Source organism: Chinchilla lanigera, unplaced genomic scaffold (genome assembly GCF_000276665.1).
Source record: "Chinchilla lanigera isolate Chin_1 unplaced genomic scaffold, ChiLan1.0 scaffold00012, whole genome shotgun sequence".
Lineage (NCBI taxonomy): Eukaryota > Metazoa > Chordata > Mammalia > Rodentia > Chinchillidae > Chinchilla > Chinchilla lanigera.
Window position 1 is genome coordinate 25515734 of NW_004955413.1, and position 23786 is coordinate 25539519.

The 23786-nt window shown below is 60.0% G+C and overlaps 1 protein-coding gene and 1 long non-coding RNA gene across 3 annotated transcripts in view; one reads left to right on the top strand and one right to left on the bottom strand.

Moving 5' to 3' along the window:
- Window positions 1-132, bottom strand: part of LOC102005131 — a 2297-nt gene extending 2165 nt beyond the window's left edge. For both annotated transcript variants that reach the window (XR_001233049.1, XR_260114.2), the window contains exon 1: window positions 46-132. This is a non-coding gene — a long non-coding RNA (uncharacterized LOC102005131). The remainder of the gene's footprint in view (window positions 1-45) is intronic.
- Cacna1i (calcium channel, voltage-dependent, T type, alpha 1I subunit) overlaps window positions 1-22634 on the top strand; it is a 97835-nt gene extending 75201 nt beyond the window's left edge. Inside the window, exons 17-37 of the mRNA XM_005379301.2 lie at window positions 1-282; window positions 535-635; window positions 1264-1387; window positions 1558-1626; window positions 2065-2249; window positions 2691-2817; window positions 3104-3229; window positions 4008-4097; window positions 5919-6111; window positions 6574-6725; window positions 9414-9523; window positions 10125-10258; window positions 11017-11087; window positions 13558-13636; window positions 14378-14499; window positions 15150-15488; window positions 15759-15911; window positions 16007-16129; window positions 16820-16985; window positions 17855-18051; window positions 19138-22634. The exon at window positions 1-282 is cut by the window's left edge and continues 18 nt beyond it. Coding sequence (XP_005379358.1) covers window positions 1-282; window positions 535-635; window positions 1264-1387; window positions 1558-1626; window positions 2065-2249; window positions 2691-2817; window positions 3104-3229; window positions 4008-4097; window positions 5919-6111; window positions 6574-6725; window positions 9414-9523; window positions 10125-10258; window positions 11017-11087; window positions 13558-13636; window positions 14378-14499; window positions 15150-15488; window positions 15759-15911; window positions 16007-16129; window positions 16820-16985; window positions 17855-18051; window positions 19138-19797 — 3603 coding nt within the window. The 3' untranslated portion in view covers window positions 19798-22634. The remainder of the gene's footprint in view (window positions 283-534; window positions 636-1263; window positions 1388-1557; window positions 1627-2064; window positions 2250-2690; window positions 2818-3103; window positions 3230-4007; window positions 4098-5918; window positions 6112-6573; window positions 6726-9413; window positions 9524-10124; window positions 10259-11016; window positions 11088-13557; window positions 13637-14377; window positions 14500-15149; window positions 15489-15758; window positions 15912-16006; window positions 16130-16819; window positions 16986-17854; window positions 18052-19137) is intronic.
- Window positions 22635-23786: the final 1152 nt, after the last annotated feature.

Consider the following 23786-nt stretch of genomic DNA (forward strand, 5'->3'; position numbering starts at 1 on the left):
CCCCTGCACGCCCCGCACGCCCACCACGCGCACCACGGGACCCACCTGACGCGCCACCACCGCCACCACCGCCGCACGCTGTCCCTCGACACCAGGGACTCGGTGGATCTGGCCGAGCTGGTGCCCACCGTGGGCGCCCACCCGCGGGCCGCCTGGAGGGCGGCGGGCCCGGGCCCTGGCCACGAGGACTGTAACGGCAGGATGCCCAGCATCGCCAAGGACGTCTTCACTAAGATGGATGACCGCCGGGACCGCGGGGAGGACGAGGAGGAGATCGACTATGTGAGTGGGGTTTGCGGCGTCCAGGAAGTGTGCGCCAGGAGCGGGGCGGGGCCCGAGGGGCGTGGCGACGGGGCGAGGGTAGGGGCGGGGCATAGGGTGGGCGTGGTCGAGGCCTTGAGGCTCTGGTGAGCCTGATCCGAGGAGCTGGGTCTGCCCGGAAAAGAAGCTCTCCCCGTCTGTCTTCAGTGGGGCTGGGGTCATCCGGAGCCCGCAGCTTGCTGACCCTCCCGTGCCGGGTTGTCCTCTTGCCAGACTCTGTGTTTCCGCATCCGCAAGATGATCGACGTCTACAAGCCTGATTGGTGTGAGGTCCGCGAGGACTGGTCCGTCTACCTCTTCTCTCCAGAGAACAGGTGGGAGCAGCCAGCCTTGTAGTGTGGGTGAGCATAGGGACGGCATGTCTGGGAGGGCGCGCTCTTAGCGATGCACTCACATACCCTGGGGTTGAGGGCAGGGTGGGTCTGCAGGGAGGGTGAGCATCCAGATGCCTGGACAGGGTTTTCCTGGGCATCTCCTGTGGTGTAGGGCAGCCCTGTGCTGAGCAGCAGGTCACACAGGTCCTCAAGGGGCCTGGGATGCTTACACATCGTGGGGAGGATCAGAAGGGCCCTCTGTGCTGGACTGTAGCAGTCCAGTAGGTACAGCGAGAGGAGGAGGAGGTCCAGGTGGGGGGCAGCTTGAGAGAATGTCGGGGGCGGGAGCAGATATCTGACAATGCAGGGCCTTGGTACTGAGAACAGGGGTCAGTGATTTGGGCCATGTTTGGAAAGCCTTGAATGCCGGGGGGGAGGGGCAAGGTGGGGCCCCTTCACCATACTGGTGTGTGATCAGGGGAGGAGGCTTGAGGTAGGCACCCTGCGCAGGTACGAAGCTGGCACCTGTTGGAGGAGGAGAGAGGGGTCACTTCCTCTCGGCCTTCCTGGTCCCCCGTGTGCATGCCAGGGTGGGAGGCGCTCTGACACTCGTGGGTCCCTTGCCCAGGTTCCGGGTCCTATGTCAGACCATAATTGCCCACAAGCTCTTTGACTATGTGGTCCTGGCCTTCATCTTCCTGAACTGTATCACCATCGCCCTGGAGCGGCCCCAGATCGAGGCTGGCAGTACCGTGAGTGCTGGGACCCGGGGTAGGGCAATGGGCCAGGCCGAGGGGGCACGGCAGGGAGGAGAAGGCCATCCGGGTCTGAGACAAGGGGCCTCCCCTGGCTACCCCTGGGCGCTCCCCCGAGCCGGAGAGGTGAGCTTCCTGGGGCCCACGGCATCTCCCATCTCTTTCAGGAACGCATCTTTCTCACTGTGTCCAACTACATCTTCACAGCCATCTTCGTGGGCGAGATGACACTGAAGGTCTCTCTGGGCTTCACTGGGACCACTCACCCCTAGCTCAGGGCCACCCGCCTTGTCACTGGCCTGCCCACAGCAGCATTCTCCAGGCCCCAGAGGACCACCACCTCCACTGGGTGCCAGCCCATGGGTTGGGCTTCTGGGACACAGAGGGGGTCCCCTCTCCTGGAAGGCGGATATAGGGAGGAACATTGACAGTGTCACGGCGGTACCTGCTACAGGTGTGGGGCGCAGGAAAAGATTCCCTCTCCAAGCTTCCCCGCGCAGCGGCTTTGGATTGGGTCTGCTAGCTGCCAACATCTAGGCCCTGACTCCGTGTGTCCCCGCCTACCGCCCTCCCCGAGGGAAACACTTGATCTGGCCCCGCCCCACCCGTCGCCCCGCCCCCGGGGGTGGAGTCCATCGGCCCCACCCGTCCCAGCTGACCCACCCCGTCCCCAGGTGGTGTCGCTGGGCCTGTACTTTGGAGAGCAGGCATACCTGCGCAGCAGCTGGAACGTGCTGGACGGCTTCCTCGTCTTCGTGTCCATCATCGACATCGTGGTGTCTGTGGCCTCGGCCGGGGGAGCCAAGATCCTGGGAGTCCTCCGGGTTCTACGGCTTCTGCGCACCCTGCGCCCCCTGCGGTGAGGGGAGGGTGTTGCTGCCCAGTGCCAGAAATCACCGGGGTCTAAGTGGGCCCCTCGCTCCTGTTTTGGGGCATATTCAGACCTCCAGTAGCACCTGCTAGACAGCATAGTACCCGCTCCTGGGGGAAGAACCGGGAGACCTGGAGGGAGGGTGAAGGGTGCTGGTAGGGCAGGCATGAAGGTGACCCCAACACTGTTGCGCACCTCTGGGTGGCTCCCCACGCGTAGACCGGGGTGTGCCTGTGCCGTGACCTCAGGGGAGGGGGAGGGTAAGTGCTCTCCTGGGTGTTAGTCTGAGCCAGCTGGCGGCTCTGCTCTGCCAAGCCTGAGTTGCCCGGCCACTTTCTCTCCATTCCTTGCTGCTGGCATTGTTCCCTTGGGGCTCAGCCCTGGCCGTGCACGGGCTCACAGTGCCCCCTGGGTCCCCCTTGTCCCCAGTGTCATCAGCCGGGCCCCTGGCCTGAAGCTGGTGGTGGAGACGCTCATCTCATCCCTCAAGCCCATCGGCAACATCGTCCTCATCTGCTGTGCCTTCTTCATCATCTTCGGCATCTTGGGGGTGCAGGTGAGGGGTGCCCAGGCTGTGCAGGGGCTGGGGCGCTCTGTGGCTGGGCACGGGGAGGCCCAGGACAGAGGCTGCACGCTTCTGCGCACCCGCCGCCTGTGCTGGCCCCCGCCAGGCTCAGCTGTACCTGGCACAGGGGCGGTGGTTCTCGGCAGAGAGGCCGGGACAGACCCCAGCCCGGATGAGCAAGCCCAGGGCAGCCTGGGTCCGTGTGACCGGAGGGACAGGTTCTCCTGAGTCGTGCGCCCCGCCCCCTGGGAGCACTAACCTTGCCTCCTTCCCCCAGCTCTTCAAGGGCAAATTCTACCACTGCCTGGGGGTGGACACTCGCAACATCACCAACCGCTCCGACTGCGTGGCCGCCAACTACCGCTGGGTCCACCACAAGTACAACTTCGACAACCTGGGCCAGGTGAGTGCTGCCCGCCTACCCCGCCCCGCTCCTTAGCGCTGGCAGCTCCTCAGTGCTGACGGCCCCAGACTCACAAACCAAGCGCCTTCCTGGAGTTTCAGATTCCTGTCCTACAAAATGGGTAAGGGGAGCATTCCCTTCTCTGAGCTCTGGTGTGCAGAGGTTGCCCAGCACTTTGTAGAGCTTCACTGGACACTGGTCCTGGCCTTCAGCCCCCACCCCAGGGCATCCGACAGTTTAGTCACCCACAGGTGGGTATGCCTTGCAGCTGCACCATCTCACTATAGGTGTAACTACTTTGAGCCTCAGTTTCCTCATCTGTGAAATGGGAATGTCACCAGACAGGCAGTGGGAACTGTGTGCGACCTGGCTTGGGCTCACTCTTTTTTTTTTTTGTACTGGGAATCAAACTCAGAACCTTGCACTTGCTAGGCAGGCACTTGTACTGCTGAGCTACATCCCCAGCCCTAACTCACCCTCTTTGTTTTGTACTCCAGTTGGTAGGCAGGACCCTGCCTGGTTCCCACTGTGTTCTTGGTCCCCCCCACTGGGGACCTGCCCATTTGGGCAGTGCCTCGGTGAGAATCTTGGCCCTCTCTTGGGTGCCTCCCAAGAATTCGCCCCAGTCTGCCCCGACTGCTCCCCTATCCTGAGGGCCCACCCAGGCAGTCTTGTCCCGTGGCAGGTTTGCAACACCCTGTGTTCCAAGAGGAAGGATGGAGAGCTGAGGAGATACAGCCCCAGGCCCTCACCCCGCACCCTCCCCCATGTCTTCCAGGCTCTGATGTCCCTCTTTGTCTTGGCCTCCAAGGACGGCTGGGTGAACATCATGTACAACGGGCTGGACGCTGTGGCTGTGGACCAGCAGGTGGGCATGGCTGGGGCCAGGCAGCTCCGCACAGTGGGAGGGACATGTTGTCTTCGGAGCCCAGTGGTCTGAAATGAGTTCCTGTGAGGCCCACGCCCAGTGTCTCCCCACTGTCAGCCACAGCCACCCCAGGCGTTCTGGCCCGAACCTTCCCTGGCAGGGCTGCCCTCTGGGTGCTGCAAACCCCTGAGCGGGAGCCCGGCCGGCTCCTGCCTGGCAGGCGAATGACATGAGGGAGACGCGTGTTTGGGAGGCAGCAGTTGGAGCAGGGAAGGAAAGGGGGTGCTCTTTGCTGGGAGTCTGGAGGCGCAGGGCCAAGGGCAGGAGGAGAGGGGCTGGGCAGGCTGGAGGCGGGTGTAGAATGAGAGGTGAGTGGCACGGGGTGGATGGAGGAGAAGGCGGGGCTGGATGGTTTGGAGGACCCCGGGTGGCATGGCCAGGGTGCCTGCTAGGGGAGGAATTTTATTCTGAGGGCAGAGGGAGCCAGTAAAAGGCTTCTGGCAAGAGTGGCGCCCCCTGATGGCCGGGTTGCTTATGGCGCCTGGGAGATGGGTGATTCTGCGCCATGCTGCTTTGGGAAGGGGACTGGGTGCAGGTGGTCAGGGTGGATGTCAGGTGCCTGGGCGAAGGCCTGAACCTCAGTGCCCAGGATCCCTGTAGGAGCAGAGGTCCTGTCTGGGTCTGGGCAGGCACTTTAGGCAGACGTGGCTGGCCAGGGCCAACTGTGTCCGGAGGACGATGGGAGAAGAGCAGGGAGTGTCTCCGGGTCAGGACAGGGCCCACACGGGAGGAGTCAGGGTGGCAGCAACCTCAGGCCTTCCAGTGGCCTCTGACTGGTGGCTTTCTGAGACCCACCCGGCTCGACTCTGGAGGTGGAGGGGTTTGTAGTGATGCAGAGGGAATGAGAACATTTGGGGGCATCTTCCTCCACTCCTGTCTGTTCTGTCCCCACCCCAGCAGTGCGTGTGCACATTCAGACCCCACCAGGCTTAGCTCACCCATCTCCTGACTGCCTGGTTTCTGAATGGATGCATAAACTGGTGGAAGGCAGGAAGGATTATAGGAAGGACGGATGGATAGATGGATGGATGGGTGGGTGATGGATGGATGGATAGATGGATGGATGGGTGGATGATGGATAGATGGATGGATAGATGGATGGATAGATGGATGGGTGGATGATGGATGGATGGATGGATGGGTGGATGATGGATGGATGGATGGATGGGTGGATAGATGGATGGATGGATGGATAGATGGATGGATAGATGGATGGGTGGATGATGGATGGATGGGTGGATGGGTGGATGATGGATGGATGGGTGGATGATGGATGGATGGGTGGATGATGGATGGATGGATGGATGAATGGGTGGATGATGGATGGATGGATAGATGGATGGATGGATGGATGAATGGGTGGGTGGATGGGTGGGAAATGGATGGGTGGGTGGTGGGCAGTTGGTAGCTAAGCAAGTACATACTGAGTGGGTGGATGGGTAGGTGGGTACTGGACGGAGGGTGGGTTGGTGGTGGATGGGATGCTTGCTTGCTGAGTGAGTGAGTGAGTGGTAGGGAAATGAAAGGAAGAAGACAGATGTGTTTGGGAGGCAGCAGTTGGAGCGGGGAAGGAGAGCTCTTTGCTGAGCATTTTACTCGTGCAGGCCCGAGGTAGGCACCTCCCACTTTATGGAACCCTCATGGTCGCCCTGGATGCAGGCTCTGTTGGCACCCACCCCACCAGGCCTGGCGAGGTCACGTTCCCGCGTGGCGCTGTGGGGCCCGCTCAGCCCCCTCAGGCCCGGATCTGGCTCCCCGCAGCCCGTGACCAACCACAACCCCTGGATGCTGCTGTACTTCATCTCCTTCCTGCTTATCGTGAGCTTCTTCGTGCTCAACATGTTCGTGGGCGTGGTGGTGGAGAACTTCCACAAGTGCCGGCAGCACCAGGAGGCCGAGGAGGCGCGGCGGCGCGAGGAGAAGCGGCTGAGGCGCCTGGAGAAGAAGCGCCGCAGTGAGTGGGCGGCTGCGGGTGGGCCGTGCTGACCCCAGGCCCTTCTGCCCAGGGAACGAGGCACACAGCCCCTGCGCCTGCGGGCTGGCCCTTTCTCCTGGCTTCTGCCTGCACAGTGTCCCTCAGCCTTTACCTAGCGCCCGGGGGTGATAGCACCGCCCACCTGCGTGAGGCCCCCAAGTGCTTCAGTGCAGGCCGAGGGCAGAGGCAGAGCCTGGGTGCTGGTGGCAGTGGGGGCGGAGAGCCTGGTTCCTGCCCTCTTTGCCACCGTCCCCCATCTTCCTGTTTCCCTCAGGGTGCCCTGGGTGGGTGGGAGGAGGCCTATCGGATCTGGGGCCGGGGGACCAGCGAGTTCCCCCTTGCTTCCTCCCTCCACTCTGCCTTTCCCTCCTTTGTGCTGTCCCCTTCCCCTTGGGACCAACCCTCTGTGATCTGTGCCACTCCCCCCTCCGCCCCCTGCAGAAGCCCAGAGGCTTCCCTACTATGCCACCTACTGCCCCACCCGGCTGCTCATCCACTCCATGTGTACCAGCCACTACCTGGACATCTTTATCACCTTCATCATCTGCCTCAATGTGGTCACCATGTCCCTGGAGCACTATAACCAGCCCACGGTGAGCCCAGGTTGCCTCTGAGCCCAAGGTCCCGTGTTGAAAATGAGGCCAGGGACCTCAGGGACAGGGTGGGACGGGGGGGGGGTCAACTGAAAGGGACTAAGAAACCCCTCTGTGCCCAGCCTTGTGCTGTGGGAGGAGACTTGGGCCAGTCTTGCCCTGCCCAGCGCATGGGCCGGATGGGACAGAGGCGTGGCAGGGAGAGGTCAGAGGGGGAGCTCACGGGTTCCGGGTGGGTGAGGTGATGTTGGGGCCAGCCCACAACATGAGTCACGATGGCCGTGGTGTGCTAAATGCTGACTTGTTGCAAGATACGCTATGTAAATGTCCTCTTAGATCTTCCCCGCGACTGTAAAATCAGAGGAACCCTGTCTAGACTGTGTAGAGGTAAAAACTGGCTCAGGGAGGTTCAGTTACTCAGCTGCAGGGAGTGGAGCCAGAACTAGAACTTGGATTTGCACTCAGAACCTCCCACAGAGCCACCACTAAGAGCTGACCGTAGGGAGACTCGCGGAGGGCTTGGGGTGGCACGGCCACCACAGCAGACACTGGAGGAGAGGGGGAGGGGACAGTTCCTAGAATTTTTTATTTTTTATTTTTTATTTTTTTATTTATTTTGAAGAATAAAAGAAGGATAACATAATAATAGTGGGGACTTAGCAAATTACAGACAAAATGGTAGGAAATTATCAATGGTTATCGTTTTATGCATTATTATCTACAAAATAGTTTCTCAGGAAAACAAATAGACAAATAATAGTGAGTTAGAGACAAAAGAGGTAGGAGATTATCAAGAGTTGTTGTGCTATACTTTGGTATCTTCAAAGTGGCTTCTAAAGAAAATAAATAGAGCTATACATGAGTGACCTATTGAAAAATCATTAACTATTCTCAATGGTTGTTGTAGGAAACACATAATAATAAACATACATTATGAAACAGGATAGGAACATTACAAACTTAACACAGTTATGGGTAGATTAGTAGGAAAATATCAATGGCTGCTGTAATACGTGGTGGTATCTTCAAAGCGGTTTCTCAGGAAGACAGAGATATGCAAGAAGGATCTAATAAGTAGTTACAGCCTAAGGGTCGTCAAAAATAGCATATTACCTCCTCACCAGTGACTCCTTTCACTGAGGTATGATGGCTGGAAGGAAGGCCAGGATTGAAAAGAAGGACCGAGAGACTTGCACCTGTGACTAGCAACAGGCTGTTTTCTTGTTCCTCCATAGTCATGATTACCCAGGACTCCTCGATGGAGATGACGGTCTGGCCAGAGGGAGAAGGCAGACCATGCCCCAAGCCCTCTCATTCCTGTTGGACTAACTGGTAGCATGGGTCTGAGCTCTGGGGCCTCCACCTCAGAGGGCAGACCGATCTCCAGTGGTCTCCTTTGCATCCAGGGCATGGCCCATGGGGCCTCTTAGGGCAGTTCCTCTTGAGGTGGCCTGGCTTTTAACAGTGGTAGCAGATGAATGCAGTTGTCGAGTTCTTCTTGGAGCCCCGGGAATCAGACCTGGGATCTGTTTCTCTTAGTGGTGCAGCAAAAGCAGCTGCTTTTTCTCGGTCTCTTTGTTTTCTCTCCTTGGCCTCCTCCTCATCATGGCTATAGAATACTGAGGAGGCAATTCTTACTAACATCTCAAGTGAGCTATCTGGAGTGAAAGCCATTCTTTGTAGCTTTATCTCTCCAGCTTCCCATTGCTTTGGGACCCCACAACCAGTTAGTGTCCTCTCCCTAGCTGTCAGTTCCTAGAATTGCAGGTGAGGTACATGCAGCGCTCTGCAGGGCAGGGCATTCTCAAAGCCCTGGCTTGGTGGGGTGATAGGAAAGGTGGGGAGAGCAGAACTTTCAGGCGAGGAAAGAGTAGCTTGTTTCAAATGACAGAGAAGACTTGTGAATGGAGGGGAAGGGAAGGGATCCATGGGGAGAAAGGAACACTAATTGTAGAACTTCCAAGTTAACACAAAGACATGGAGTAATTATTGCTCGCTTTACCAAGTATTCATTCCATGCCCAGCATTGGACTAAGAGCTCATTTAATTTTCACAGCAACTTTTGGAGGTGGGTGCTATTATTTTCTACAATTTTCATATTAAGAAACTAAGTGCCGCTGGGTGTGGTGGCACATGCCTGTAATCTCAGCACTCTGGAAGCTGAGGCAGGAGGATCACCACAAGTTCAAGGCCAGCCTGGGCTACATAGTGAGTTCAAAGCCAGCCTGGACTACAGAATGAGACTCTGTCTCGAACAAAATAGACAGACAGACAAACAAACAAAACGAAAGAAACTTAAGTGCCAAGAGAGAGGCCAGTCACTTGCTCAAGGTCACATGGTGAATAAGGAGTAAACCCCAAGCCAGGAGTCAAATCTAGCCAATCTAGTTTGGAGTTCTTAACGACTACCCATCCTGCTCCAAAGAGGAACAACTGGACCAAACCAACAGCGATAAAGAAAAGGGAACAATGTAAATTGAATAATATACGTTAAGATAGAGCATACAAAATATAAATTGATACTATAAATTGATATATTCAAAAGATTGAGGAATACAAAATATAAATCACTGTACTAAATGTGAATGGACTACACTCTCCCCTTAAAAGGCAGAGACTTTCCATCTGGAGGAAGGTTGTAGGGGCAGGACATGGGGCCTGGATTATGCTTTTCTTTGCCCCCTGTAGTCCCTGGAGACAGCCCTCAAGTACTGCAACTACATGTTCACTACTGTCTTTGTGCTGGAGGCCGTGCTGAAACTGGTGGCATTTGGCCTGCGACGGTTCTTCAAGGATCGGTGAGTGGCTGGGCTATGTTAAGGCAGCAGAATGGGGACTCAGTCCTGGGGAGACCTGGGATGCCTAGAGGAATGTCCGATAAGGAAGGGACCCTGGGCATTGATAACCAGGAGCTCCCAGCTGCCACCAGTATCTCTGGTGAGGAAGTGAGGAGGTGTCAGGCAGCAGGCACAGGGCATTCCACCAGGCCCTTCTTAGGCCCTCCATCCCTGCAGGCATAGCAGGTCTGCCTTATGCTAATTCTCCATTTTAGAATGAGCAAGTGTGGCTCAGAGTGACCACTGCACTCTACCACTGCCCCCAGAGGGGGCAGGTGGCTCTAGCTTTAGACTTAAATGATCACCTTGGTTCATCACAGTGAGAGCCCCTGCTTACTCCCCGGTGGGAGGCCAGAGGTGTGGATTTAGCTGCCTTGCCCTGGCTTGGGAAGCTGTGAGCCGTAGAAGGGGGGCGGGCAGGACCCAGAGGCATCTGAGAGGGTGCAGGGAGTGTGGCCACACAGCCCAGTGGGCTACAGCCAGAGGCTGAGGAAGCGGGAGGCTGCCTCCAGCAAGCTGTGTCCCTGAGACCCACCCTGCCCTCCTGTGCTGGGCCGAGCAGGTGGAACCAGCTGGACTTGGCCATCGTGCTGCTGTCTGTCATGGGCATCACCCTGGAAGAGATCGAGATCAATGCGGCACTGCCCATCAACCCCACCATCATCCGCATCATGCGGGTCCTGCGCATCGCCCGGGGTGAGGGGCCGGGGGCGGTTGGGCAGGTGCAGGATGGGGCTTGCCCTTCCCTGAGAAGAGCACCCAGGATGGGGTGGGGACCGTCACCGCCTGCGGGTTCACAGCCTCGCCACACTCCCACCTCCCTTCTTCCTGTTGTGACACACTGTGTCTCCTGATCACACCACCACGTGTGGTCTGGTCTCACCCGTCCAGCCGGAAGATGTGCTATAGCTCCAGCACTGCGACAGGGACGCAGGGTCCTTGGCACGCCTCGAGGCCCTCTCACTTCTCCCTCTTCCCCGTGGCTCACACGTCCAAGGCCCTCCTGCCTCAGTGCTCACTACGTCCTCTTGCTCTCTGCTTCCTGCCTGAGACTGCTGCATGCCCAGGGGTGGTGCCCAGTACCCACCCGGTGGGTGACACTGGAGTCCCACTTAGCCAGAGGGGAAGGAAAGAGGCCTGGACACTCGTGCTGGTCATCTCTGCTTCATCATGGTTAATGGCACACTCAAGCACATCCTTCCCTCCACTTGCCTGTACACGTCCTTGTTCCCCGCGACATTTTCACACTGACATCCACACCCTGTGGCGTGTGTTTTATGTACAGCCCTACTCACCCCGCAGTGGCACCTGTATTCTTATAGTAAGGCACCCGGAGTGGCCCCTGCTTGAACACTCCTCTGTGCCTCCCTTCCGCGTTGGCACACCCGCACCCAGATCTGCACATGCGCGTGCCTGCAGCCTGGGCTGAGCCTCCGGGCTGGTGTTGCCCACAGTGCTGAAGCTGTTGAAGATGGCCACAGGGATGCGGGCGCTGCTGGACACGGTGGTGCAGGCTCTACCCCAGGTAGGAGCTGCTCCTTCCCACGGCCCTGCTGGGTGCCGCCGGCATTGGGTTGGGTCCTGGGGATGCAGGCCGTGACACCCTTCTCCCCATACTTGCCCAGACCTGGGGGAAGCAGTTGGAGTGGGGGGAGGCCCTCCTGCCCCCTTTTTGGGGAGCTTCCTGCACCCAGCCTGTGCAGACGCAGACGACCCGAATAATGAATGCCCTCAGGGGCCTACAGGGTCGGGGGTGGGGTGGGGGGTGGATACCTGCAGTGTGCTTGTGGGGAGAGGAGGGCACAGGCACTGCCCCTGGGGAAGGGGATCTCGTGATTCTGCAGTCACAGTGCACCCCCACCCTGTCCCCACTGTGTGAGGCCCCCTCCGCCACCCCGGGGTGGCCTGGACGCTGAAGGGAGCCCTCTGCTTGTTAACATCTTCCTTGTGACTCCATGGGCCTTAAGGAACTTTCAGTGTTTTAAAACGAACTTTAGTGTCTTTGTACTACGAACAAGGGTAAAGACCAACAGCCCAGGGAAGGTAGGAGCAGGGTTAATTCTCTCAGGAACCGGGGCCGAGGACACTAGTGAGTTCTGTCCTCAGGTGTGGTGTGAGCTTCCCAGCAGCCTGGTCATAAAGGGAAAGCGACACGGCTCTGGCCAGATCTGGAGGGAAGGCAAGGGCACTCCCTCAAAGAGATGTTGTTTTCCTCATGCACAGAAGATGGAGGTGGTGCTGGGCTGGGAAGGGTATGCAGACAGGAAGTGAGTTGAGCCTAGAGCTGGGATCAAAGCATCCTGTCGTGTCTGTCTGGACCAGCGCCAAGCTGGCCCAGGGCACACGGTTGCCTTTTGGAAGCTATGAGCTGATACCTGTGCCACCCATGTCTGTTGGATACTTCCTCAGTTCTCCATAAAGTTCAGTGAAAACGAATAGAGCTCTTCCCCATGCAGAGGGAGTGCAGCAGGGAGGGCTCCTCAGAGAAGGTGGCCCGGGACTTGGGCTTTGAGAGGTGAGGAGGAGGCAGCCTTGATCTGCCAATGACAGAGCCTTGCCCTTGGCAGGAACAGACTGTGTAGAGGCCCTGTGAGTGGGGCTTGGAGACCGGGCAGCAGGGCGCCTCAGGGCCAGGTCGGGCGCAACTTCAGTCTCAGGGCAGTGGCTTCAGGCTTCAAGCTGTGGGCACTGGGTGCCACAGGAAGGTCTGCCTGTCGGGGCCTCAACCAGAGCTGCCTCGGAGGAAGCGGGCAGCGTGGAGGAGAGGCTGGGGACAGGGTGGGGGTGAGGAGCCTGCTGTGGCCGCCCAGGCCCCGGGGACAGGGAGGGGGCCCTGGAAAGGCTGAAGGGACCTGGGTAGGAAAGGCCCCAGCCCCAGGGCCTGCGCTGGGCAGGAAGCTGAGTTGTGTGGCCCAGCCACGCTCCATCCTTCTCCGCTGCCGGGCTGCAGACTTTGCCTCAGAGGTTCCCAGGAAGCATCCATTTCGTTAATGAATGGAGTGGATTTAATTAGCCTGACGTGTAGGGCAGGGTGGCCCTGAGGATCCCTTCTCTGGAGCCGAGAGGCTATGATTAACGGGTTTACTTTTCAGCAATTAATGCGATCGTTTTCCCATTGCGTCCGCTGGGCCTTCCGGGGCCCTGGGAGGGATTTGATTTCCAGGGCAGGTGCGTGGTTGCCTCACCTTATCCACCGTGCGAGGTATAGGAAGTCGTGTAGCTTAGCATCAGCGGCAGTGGTGGGTGGATAAATTTGAGCGAGGTGCAGAGGCTGGGGCGTCTTTTCTCGCAGGAGCCGTGGGATTGGGGCGCTGCATTTGCAGGAGGCTGCTGGGGCCCCGGGCCTGCATTATTTCTGCACTCACTTCTATCCATGGCCAAGCCCTATGCTGGGCTGTCAGGCAAATCTGATCTTATCCAGCTGTGTCCTTGCTCTTGGGGACCTCCCAGACCAATAGAAGACAGGGACAGAGACGCACAAGTTACACTTGTGTTGTCAGACTGCATTTGATCTGCTTGGAGGAATCCAGGCGGGCCTCATGGAGGAGGTGGCCTTCTAGCTGAGACTCCCCTCCCTGCCTCCCTCGTCCCGTTCATCCATTGCACCTTACCAAGCACATAGGTAGGCGTGCACACACCGAGTTTCCATCCTTGGCCCTCCACTGGTAGGCTGTGTGAGACTGGGTAAGTGACTTCACCTCTCTGTTTTCTCCTTCCTCTGAGAAGAAGGGATAAAAGATGGCTGCCACATTGCTGGGATAAAAGATGGTTGGTGGCCGTGAAGCGCTCGGAATGAAGTGGCTCACACTAAAGGCTCTGTGGGCATCTCACTGTTATCCTGTGGCCCATGCTGGACCGACCTGCCTGTCCACGGGCAGGCCACGCGGGGTGGCAGGCGTGGACATGCAGCCGGCTGTTGCTGCTGCCCCAACCCTGGTTGTGCGGCCCGGGCCCCACCCCGCCCCAGACCCCGCCCAGCCCGCCTCTCTCCGCAGGTGGGCAACCTGGGCCTCCTCTTCATGCTACTCTTCTTCATCTACGCTGCGCTGGGCGTGGAGCTCTTTGGGAAGCTGGGTGAGTGGCTGCAGGAGGCCTGAGGACCGCCCTGCCCCCGCCTGTCACACTGGGCCATCGTCTGGGGGAGGAGCCTCCGGGGCAGGGGTGGGGCCCTGTGTGGCAGCCTTGGCCATCACAGCCTGGTTAGGGGTGGTGGACTCCTATGGTCTGATTCCACTGGAGCCCGCTTTCCCTGCCCCAGGCCAGTGTCCTTTGGGAGCCAGTGCTGCCCAGCAAGCAGAAAGGCTGGGGCAAGCCCGGTGTGGCGGTGCCGCCTGTAATCCCAGCACTCTGGGAGGCGAGGCAGGAGGATTGCAAGTTCAAGCCCGTCCGGACTTAGTGAGACCCTGTCTCAAAATAAAAAATGAAAACAGGCTAGGGAGGTGGCTCAGTGTGAAGGCCCTGGATTCAGTCCCCAGTACCGAAAACCAAAAAAAAAAAAAAGCCAGGTCAGGGTCAGCGGGTGACAGGGCTTATGCTAAACTCGGCCCAGCACAGGGTTCGGGGAGGACGCTGCGTCCCGAGGGGTGGCCTTGTCCCATCCTCTCTCTCAGAACTGATTCTTAGTTGAAGGAAGAGCCGGACGCTCCCGTGTCTAAGCCCTGGCAGCCACCTGCCTGAGCCTCGGTATCTCCAGATGTGGGTGGGGCCCAGGCACGTACAGCTCTGAAGGTTGCGGCGGGGATCCTAGGGATGCAGCGCAGGGTGGCCTGCAGGGGGCTCTGGCAGCCGGAGGGGCTGACCCATCTCCCCCTTCAGTCTGCAATGACGAGAACCCGTGTGAGGGCATGAGCCGGCACGCCACCTTCGAGAACTTCGGCATGGCCTTCCTCACGCTCTTCCAGGTCTCCACTGGCGACAACTGGAATGGGATCATGAAGGTACCTGTAGCGAGCTGGGGACAGGGACATCAGGTGGCTTCTGAGTCCAGTGTGGGGGTTGACCTTACTCACTGTACCCAGGGCATGCCCCACTGCACAGGAGGGGCATGTGGGGCGCAGAGAGCACGGACCCCATAGCCCAGGGCATTGCTGCCCCACAGTGGTCTGGGGGCCATGCCTCTTCCAGGCCAGGGGGCCTTGGCCTACGCGGTGCCCGGGCTCAGCCATTTTCTGCTCCCTCTGTTACCTGCAGAGGCTTCCTGGCCTGAGGACAGAGCTGAGGTCCCGCCGGAAGTCCTTGGGGTGGGGACAGGTGGCCTGTGGCCCTCTCTCCCCAGCTGCCCTAGCTGGAATGGCCCCAGCGCCTGGGGCAGGGTGCAGGGAGGCTGGGAGAAGCAGGCCGCTCTCGGCCCTAGCACGGGCTGGTGCAGCTCCCATGGGTCGTGGGGTGGGAACTGAGCCACCCTAAAAACCAGAAGCCCTGTGCAGTCGGGGGGAAGTAGGTCAGAGCCACCGGGGAACGGGGACCTGAAGCTGAGGCAGGCTGGTGCTCCCACAAGCCAGCCAAGGGCACGGGGCAGGGGGAACCCTGTGGGGCTTTGAATCCTGGCCCTGCTCCTCGCGCTCACCGGCCCCTCCTGGTGGCGCAGGACACGCTGCGGGACTGCACCCACGACGAGCGCAGCTGCCTGAGCAGCTTGCAGTTCGTGTCGCCGCTGTACTTCGTCAGCTTTGTGCTCACCGCCCAGTTCGTGCTCATCAACGTGGTGGTGGCCGTGCTCATGAAACACCTGGATGACAGCAACAAGGAGGCTCAGGAGGACGCCGAGATGGATGCCGAGCTCGAGCTCGAGATGGCCCACGGCCTGGGCCCCAGCCCGAGGCCGCCTGTCACCTCCCCAGGCGTTCCTGGCCAAGGGCCAGGAGGGCCGGGCAGTGGGGGTGACAACGAGGGTCGCCGGTGCCGGCGCTGCTACTCCCCAGCCCAGGTGGGTGGGGCCAGAGAGGGCCCGAGTGTCACCAGGGGTCGGGCATGGCCAGGCTGCAAGGGCAGCCAGGCTGGCGAGGCCTCGGACGGAGACCTCTGCCTTTTGGGGCCCCTCCACGCTCAGCTCCAAGAAGGGGTGACCCTGTGATGAGGGGGTCAGCCCCAGGCCACGGGCACAGAGAAAGGGAGGGCAGCTGTGCCCCGCCCACCCCTCAGTCCCGGGACCCGGCCGATAATGCCAGCTGTCCCCACCTCGTCCCCGTCCGCCTAGGAGACCCTGTGGCTGGACAGCGTCTCTTTAATCATCAAGGACTCCTTGGAGGGGGAGCTGACCATCATCGACAACCTGTCAGGCTCCATCTTCCACCACTATGCCTCGCCCTCGCCCGCCGGCTGCAAGAAGTGTCACCACGACAAGCAGGAGGTATGGGCCACCCGGGAGGGGCCGGCACAAGGCTGCGAGGCCCAGGCTGCCCTGTCGCAGCCCCAGGGTGATCCGAGGCGACACCTCTCCTGCAGGTGCAGCTGGCCGAGACAGAGGCCTTCTCCCTGAACTCAGACAGGTCCTCGTCCATCCTGCTGGGTGACGACCTGAGTCTCGAGGACCCCACGGCCTGCCCACCTGTCTCCAAAGATGGCAAGGTGAGAGGCCCTGGCGGGCTCCCTGCACCCCACACGGCTGTCCCGTGCCGGACTCCAGGGTGCACAGCCTCAGGGGCTCGGCGGGACTCAGGAAGGGCGCAGTCTGCTTAATCAAGGCCACTGGACCCACTAGGTCATATGGGCCAGGCGGGTCAAGTCTGTCCGCCCTGCAGGGCGCACCGAGGTAACTCTGGAACTTGCCGGGCAGGGCCGCCTTGGGCTGTGGGGCTGGGATGCCCAGAAAGAAAGGTCAGAGCGCGGTGTTCATCTCAGATCCGAGGCTACGTGCAAATAGGGGTTTCTTCCTATTTGTGGATGTAGAAACGGAGGCTCTGCAAAGGGAGGGGAAGGCGACCCACCCAAGGCCATGCTCATAGGGGCGCCTGTGGTCTTTCCGCCTGTCTTCAGATGCCCTTGCCTCCCAGGTGTGGCTGCTGCCCTGGGCCAGGGTCTGTACCTGCTCTGGGTTAGAGATGAGGAGCCTCACTGCCACCCCAAGGATTTCAGTCACAGGGGTGTGGACGGGGGAGCCACTCACTGCCCTGGGCATCGGGGAGGGCTTCCTGGAGATTGGCAGACGGCGATCGATTGTCGGCGGGGGGGTGGGGCAGGAGGAAGGGCTTCGCAGGCAGTGTCCAGCCAGCCTCTGTACCCCTCCATCTTCCCGCCCCGTCTGTCTCCTTCCTGCAGGGGGAGCCGGACCTCTCCGATCCCATGCGGGTCGGGGACCTGGGTGAATGCTTCTCCCCTCTGCCCAACGCTGCCGTCTGCTCGGGAGCAGAGAGCTTCCTGTGCGAGATGGAGGCGATCCCCTTCAACCCTGTCCGGTCCGGGCTGAAACATGAGAACAGCCAAGGTAGGGGGCAGGGCTTCACACACCTCATCTTGGGCATCTGCTTCCGAGGAAGGAAGTTGAGTTTTTCCCTTGTGTTTTTGCCCAGATGTTATTGCATTTACTTCTGAAAGAACCAGATGGAGATCTGGCAATAGGGCCTTGTAACAATGATAAAAAAATCAAGAGCCAAATAATACAGCAAGATGAGATAATAATTACAACAAACCTGAGCTAAGGGAACCTTCATACTGAGCCTCCTAGGAGCTGTGGGGAAAAGGGAATCAGGCTGGCACGCACAAATCTCATTGTGCAATAGGACTGCTGCTGACAGATCTCTGAGATGGTTTTGTAGAGCTGAATTTGAGAGGCATTTATCCCCAGATTGTCACACAAGGTGATATTGAGCAGCAGAAAGCCTGATGTTTTTGATAGCCCATTTGTGAAACCTCCTGGCCTTTATCCTTTGGGACTGGCCCTAGCATCCTTTGGGGAGGTTTGTGTTTTGGACCTGTGGCGAGGCTGTGGGCACGTGGCCAGGGACTGAGGTGGCCTGCTTGTCTCTCAGGCTGCAGGCATCTGATTTCATAACAGTGGCCAGGGAGGGGGCGGAGAGGAGGAGCCCAGCAGCAAAAGGACCCTGAACCCACCCCAAGTACTCTGCTGGGCTGTGCACACTGGCACCTCCAGGAGTGGGGCAGGGGTGGCCTTTCCCAGGACCCCCACCCTCCAGGTGACAGATGACACCAAGGTCCCAGACTGCCTGGACCCAAAGTCCCAAATGCCTGAGAACCATTCTTGGCAGCCCAGGGAGAGCACGTGCTCGGTGTCCTCCCTCTAAGCTGCTGCCAGCCTGAGCCACCCCACAGCTCCGTCTCCTCCCTCCCCTGCAGCGCCCCCGAACCCCTTCTCCCCAGATGCCTCCAGCCCACTCCTGCCCATGCCCGCCGAGTTCTTCCACCCTGCTGTGTCTGCCAGCCAGAAAGGGCAGGAGAGAGGTGCCGGCGTGGGGACCCTCCCCAAGATTGCCCTGCAGGGCTCCTGGGCTTCCCTGCGCTCACCGAGCGTGAACTGCACCCTCCTCCGGCAGGTAGGGGCGTCTCCTGGACCCTGGGGAGCTCCCTGCTGGGCATCTGAGCGGGTGCAGCCCGAGGGTGCAGGAGGGGAGGGGCAGGAGCACAGCCTGCAGGGAGCAGTTGGGGAAAGTTGGGGGAGGCTGAGTCTGGGGGAGCACGTGGCACCAGGGGCTGGGAAGATGGGCAGGACCAGCTCCTGGGGTACCTGGGGGCCGCAGAGGGTGGGGAGGACCCAAATGGGGAGCCTGGCAGAAGATCCCTGGGCTCTCGCTTGCGGGGAGGAGCCAGGCATGCCGGAGAGCCTTTGTAGGGTGACGCATGCTGGGGGTGGGAGACATCTGGGGTGCTCAGGGTGGGTATGACGGGGGCTAGGTTAGCAGGAATGGGGGCAGAGGGTCAGGTCTGGAGACAGGAGGTCTCAGCTGCAGGTCCCTGTATCGAATTGGCTGGGACCACAGCTCCCTGGAACACAGGGTCCTGTGCAGAGGAGGTTCTGCGTACCCCAGGTTCCGGGGGTGCTAGAGGTGGAGCTGTGATCCTTTATTCACTCGAAGATGTTTGGCCTCGCTGCCACGTGCCAGGATGCAAAGGACACAAAGTCCCTGCCTCCTGGGGCTGACAGCTGAGTGGTGAGAGTGAGCCTGGCCCATGTCTGAGGGGCGATAATAAACAAATGCCCCGAGGTACAGTCTCGGGGTGGAGCTGTGCAGGGCAGAACGGTGCAGAGGGTCCCGGCTGCGGGGAGACTGGGAGTTTCCTGTGCAGGGGGGTGAAGGAGCCTCGTGGACTGGAGTTGCGGGTGGTGAGGCCCCAGGCTTGTGCTGAGTGGGCTAGGGCCTCTGGGGAAGGAGGGCCTGGCTCTGACTCGGACTGAGAAGCGTGACTCTGATTGTCCCCTGCGGGATTGGCAGGGTGACTGGGTGCATGGGTGACTGACTCCCACAGAGGCTCCCACGCAGCAGAGGGGAGGCCATGGGATCCTGGACATGCACTGAGAGACCCTCTGGGACTGGATGCCCAAGCTGGGAAAGGTGGCATCCCTGTCACCGGATGGACTGGGGGGGACACAGGCGGCCCCATCCGCTCCTACCTCCCCGCAGGCTGCCGTGAGTGACACGTCGCTGGACGCCAGCCCCAGCAGCTCAGCTGGCAGCCTGCAGACCACGCTGGAGGACAGCCTGACCCTAAGCGACAGTCCCCGGCGTGCCCTGGGCCCGCCTGCACCTGTACCGGGGCCCCGGGCCAGCCTGTCGCCGGCCACCCGCCGCCGCCTCAGCCTGCGGGGCCGGGGCCTGTTCAGCCTGCGCGGGCTCCGTGCGCACCAGCGCAGCCATAGCAGCGGGGGCTCCACCAGCCCGGGCTGCACCCACCACGACTCCATGGACCCCTCGGACGAGGAGGGCCGCGGGGGCGTGGGCGGCGGGGGCGCGGGCAGCGAGCACTCGGAGACCCTCAGCAGCCTGTCGCTCACCTCCCTCTTCTGCCCGCCCCCTATGCCACCCCCGCCCGGCCTCACGCCCGCCCGGAGGTTCAGCAGCACCAGCAGTCTGGGCGCTGTCCCCGGCCGTCCCCGAGTCACCGCCACCGCGGCCACCCAGCCCCGTGGCCTGGCCCGGAGCCCCTCATGGGCCGCGGACCGCAGCAAGGACCCACTGGGCCAGGCCCCGCTGTCCTCGGGCTTGGGTCCCTTGGGACCTGAGCCGCAGCCGCCCCCAGGGGACCTGGAGCCGGGCGACGCTGCCAGCAAGAGGAAGAGATGAGGGGCTGCAGGGGCCGTGCCGGACGCCCGCCGCGCGCCCGCCTGCCCCGATTCACCTTCTTTTACCTCAGGAGCCAGGGAGCAGACAGCAATACTTTGTCCACACCTGGGAATGGCGCGGGGACAGCCGGCTGCCGGGCTGCCAGGCGGCCGGATGGAGGAGGGTCTGGGCTAACCAGGCTCGGAAGCGGCCCCCGCCGTGGCCCAGCGTGGCCCTCCCAGTGCATATACATATATATATGCAGATATATATAGAGAGACAGACATATATATTTATTTATTTTTTTTACTGAGAGCTTATGACTTCCAGAAAGTGCTAAAATTGAGGGTGTGGCCAGGGTTTGGACAGGGGTCTCGTCTGCTGCTTGAGACCCAGGCCCACCCAGGGCGGAGGGTCCTGCCTGGATATCCGCACTGTAGCTTGGGAGTCTCCCTGGGTCGGGAGTCGCTTGAGAGGATGATGAGGGCCACGGCCAGGAGACAGGCCCAGGTGAAGAGGTGCAATTCAGGGTGCGCTTTTTTTTCCCCTGTAAAGAAGAGACGCTGCTAAGATCCCCCACCGCCACCCATGTGTCGGGGTGTCTGTCTTGTCCCTCTGACTGTCTCGTTGTTGTGCAGTCTTTTGTAGACACCCCTGAGCACACACTCTCTTAGTCACTGGTTAGACGTTTCCTTTAGAAAAATCAGGGTTGAGTAGTTGTATTTCTTAGGGCAGGGGTGGGGCAGTGGGCAGCTCCCACCCCTCCCTCCCATTTCTTAGGGCAGGGGGCTCTGGCACAGTGAGGATCTGACGCCAGGGAGCCCTGTGGAGGTTCCCCCAGAGTGAGCCCCTGAGGTGTGGCTGTTCCTGGGGGCATGGGATCGCCCTGCCCTGAGCAGCTCTGCCTGTGACCCCTTGGAGCGCAGGAAACAGCAGATCCAACAGGACTGGTAGGGATGGGGTGTCTGTCCAGGCCCCGGACAGCCTCTCCTCAGCCCAGCTCCTGCACCCTGCGCCAGGTCGCCTGGAGGCCCACCTGTCCCTGGATCTCTGTCGCACGGTCCTGAGCTGCAGGGCAGGTTTCACTGCAGCAGTGCTTCCCAAACAGTTCCAGATGGCTGTTTTTATTTGAATACTATGATACATTTATTTCAGTATTTATTAGAAAAAGTATGGTACATGGAAGCTGTGATTTCACAGGTATATTGCTTAGGTCAAAGCTGAGCTCTAAACAGTATGTGGATCTAAACTCAGTTTACAGAAGGGGATCAAGAAGGTGTTGGTAGTGGCGCTGCGCAGACCGGGCCGAAACTCAGCATGTTTGAGACGTGTGGCCTCTTGGCCAGCTCGGGGCCTTTGCCTTTGCTGAGCTGTCTGGGGCCTTCCGCTGGGCCCTGCTGAGAGGTCTTGTCCCTGCCCCAAGCCTGGCTCCACATGACTCAGCCTCCAGCCAGGCGGGTGAGCGATGCGCTGTTTGGACGGGCTCTGGGCTGCTTCCAGCTGGCATCCTGGGGCCCGGGTGCCATGGCAAAGGGAGGAGGAAACAGATGACCTGAGCGTCTTTGGTACAGAGCCTTCGTCCTCAGAGCTGAGGTAGTGAGGACATTGTACATCGGAGGAAATCAGGGCCCAGGGGGGTGAAGCAGACACCCGGACCCCACACGGCCCTGGCAGCAAAGAAGCCAGGGTGCCCATGGGCTGAAGAAAAGCCTGTGCTTTAAAGTGGGGATGGTGCAGAGGGCCCAGTGTGGAGTTGGCCGGCTCAGCCGCCAGGGGCTGGACTGGCCCCAGAGCCCCTGGGCTCCGTTCTGTCATCTTTAATCCGTAGGGTGGTCCTGCTGCCCCAGCAGCCTCTCCCGATGCCACCGGGTATGGGTGGCTGGCAGGGAATTCGACCCCCGGGCATGTCTGACACAAAGCAGTCCCTTTGCACAGACCAGGTGGCCCCGGAGCAAGCAGGTCACCTGGGAGCATGTTCCCAGCAAAAGGACAGGCGTGAGCAAAGGCGGCCGGACAGAGCAGGGCAGATGGCTGAGGCAGAGAAGCTGAGCCTGACAGCCGGTTCCTGGCGGGCCCACATGCTCATCCCAGACATTTGGCCTTGTTCCTGGGGGTGTTAGGGGGCCAGGGGCCAGGGAAGCTGGGAGCCACTGGCCAGGACAAGCCAAAGCGGTTAGGGGTGGGGCAAACGGCTCCTCCACCCTCCCTGACCCTGTGGCCTGGGCCGCACGGCGTGTCCATCACAAAAGCACAAACTTACCCTCATCCACATGGCCCTGGCCATGGGGAGAAGGGAAACCCAGGTGCCAGGGCCTAAGGGTTGTGTTTGCAGGGCTGTGTTGGGTGGAATCTGGTGGGCACCTTGGCATCCGTGGAGAGGTACCCAAGACCACACAGGCGGTGGCCTGCCCTGGCCAGCTGTCCTCCTGTCCCCGGAAGGAGGCCCAGGCTGCGCAGTATCCACCTGTCTGCCTGTCCCCCCCGCCCCTCAGCCCTCTGTGTCCAGGGCCACCTCCAGCCCCCTTTGCTGCGCTGTGGAAGGGCTTGGGGTCCTAGAAGCCGCTCTTTAGCCCAGACACACATAACTCTTTTTGTCTTTGTGCAATAATCAGTGTTTCTGGCAGAGCCGGGGCTGAGCTGGGGGGGAGGCAGAGGCCACCTCGTCCAGGAAGCCCTCGCTGGCCCTGCCGCTGCGACTGTAGCACTCCCCGTGGCTGTACAGTTTCTATGGCGTGATGAACTCCCCTCCTAGCTGCTGACGGCGCTGGTCCCGCGGGCTCAGGCGGCCCGGGCACAGAGAAACCAAGCGGCAGCTCGAACAGTGTTCTTTTGAATAAAACCCCAGCGCCTATCTAGGAGTTTCTCCGGTGTCTCTGCTCGTCTTTCCTTCTTTCCCTGGGGAGGGCCGGGGTGTCAAGTGGGGCTTTTTCTGGGGGTGGGGGTGTGTGACACGCTGTCCTTTGCATTGGGGCTGTGGGGCCTGGAGTATCTTGTGGGTGGGGGCTGCAGGGCTGGGCAGGTAATGAGGCTGGGATCAGGGGGAGAGGACCACACAGGGCGGTGCCTACCCTTGGCACCATTTCCTGGTCTCACGCTACCACTATGAGCAGTGCACTTTTGGCTGCAAAAAGACGAAAACCCAACTCAGATGGGCGTCCGAGTAAAGAAAGAATAAAAAGAAGGGAAGGAGGTTCAAGAAAGAAAAGAAGGGAGAGGAAGGAAGAAAAGAAATAAGAGGAAATAATTTAGTGGTTCAAGATATATATATGTGTGTATATATATATTTTTAAACCAGAGCTAGGGTTGGCTTCAGGTATAGCTGGATCAAGGGCACCAGCTTTCACAGGGACAGTGTCATTCTTCGCCTCTTTGCTGTGCTCCAGCTCTGCCTGTCACCCTGGCCAGGTTTAATAAAAGCCTCTCTGCTGGGAGCGAGGCCCAGCTCAGCCTCCCTCAAGGTTAACTGGTCAATGTCATGGAGACTGCTCATATTGGCTAGGCCTGAACTATAAGCCAGGATCCCAGGATCCGGGGATGGGTGATCCCAGAAGGAAAGGGAGGGAAGTGGCCCAAGATTCCTTTCTTCCTGCCCAGCGCACTGGAGTCAGGCACGGCCCTCCACAGTGGATCCTCTTGCCCCACAGGGATGGCCCAGGGCTGAGGCACTGCAGGACCAGGGGACAGAGGGACACAGGTGTGGGCCCCCCGCAAGCCCCAGCCATTCTGTGCCATCGTCACTCCATCTGCTCACACTTGCTTCCGTTTCTCTGCTGTGGGACCCCCTTTCTGGGGGCTGCTATAGCTCTTGGAAATAACAGAAATCACCGCAGCTGTCTCTGCCCTTGCCCGGGTCCAAGCGGGTGACGGGATGGGCAGGCTGAGGCTGGGGGTGGGGCGGTGGCTCCAGCTGACAGCAGCATTGCCCAGAGCACCCTGCTTCCCTGCCAGCCCCTTGTGGCAGATGGGACCCTTTGAAGGCCTTTCCTGCGTCAGGCGGCTGCCTCACCGCG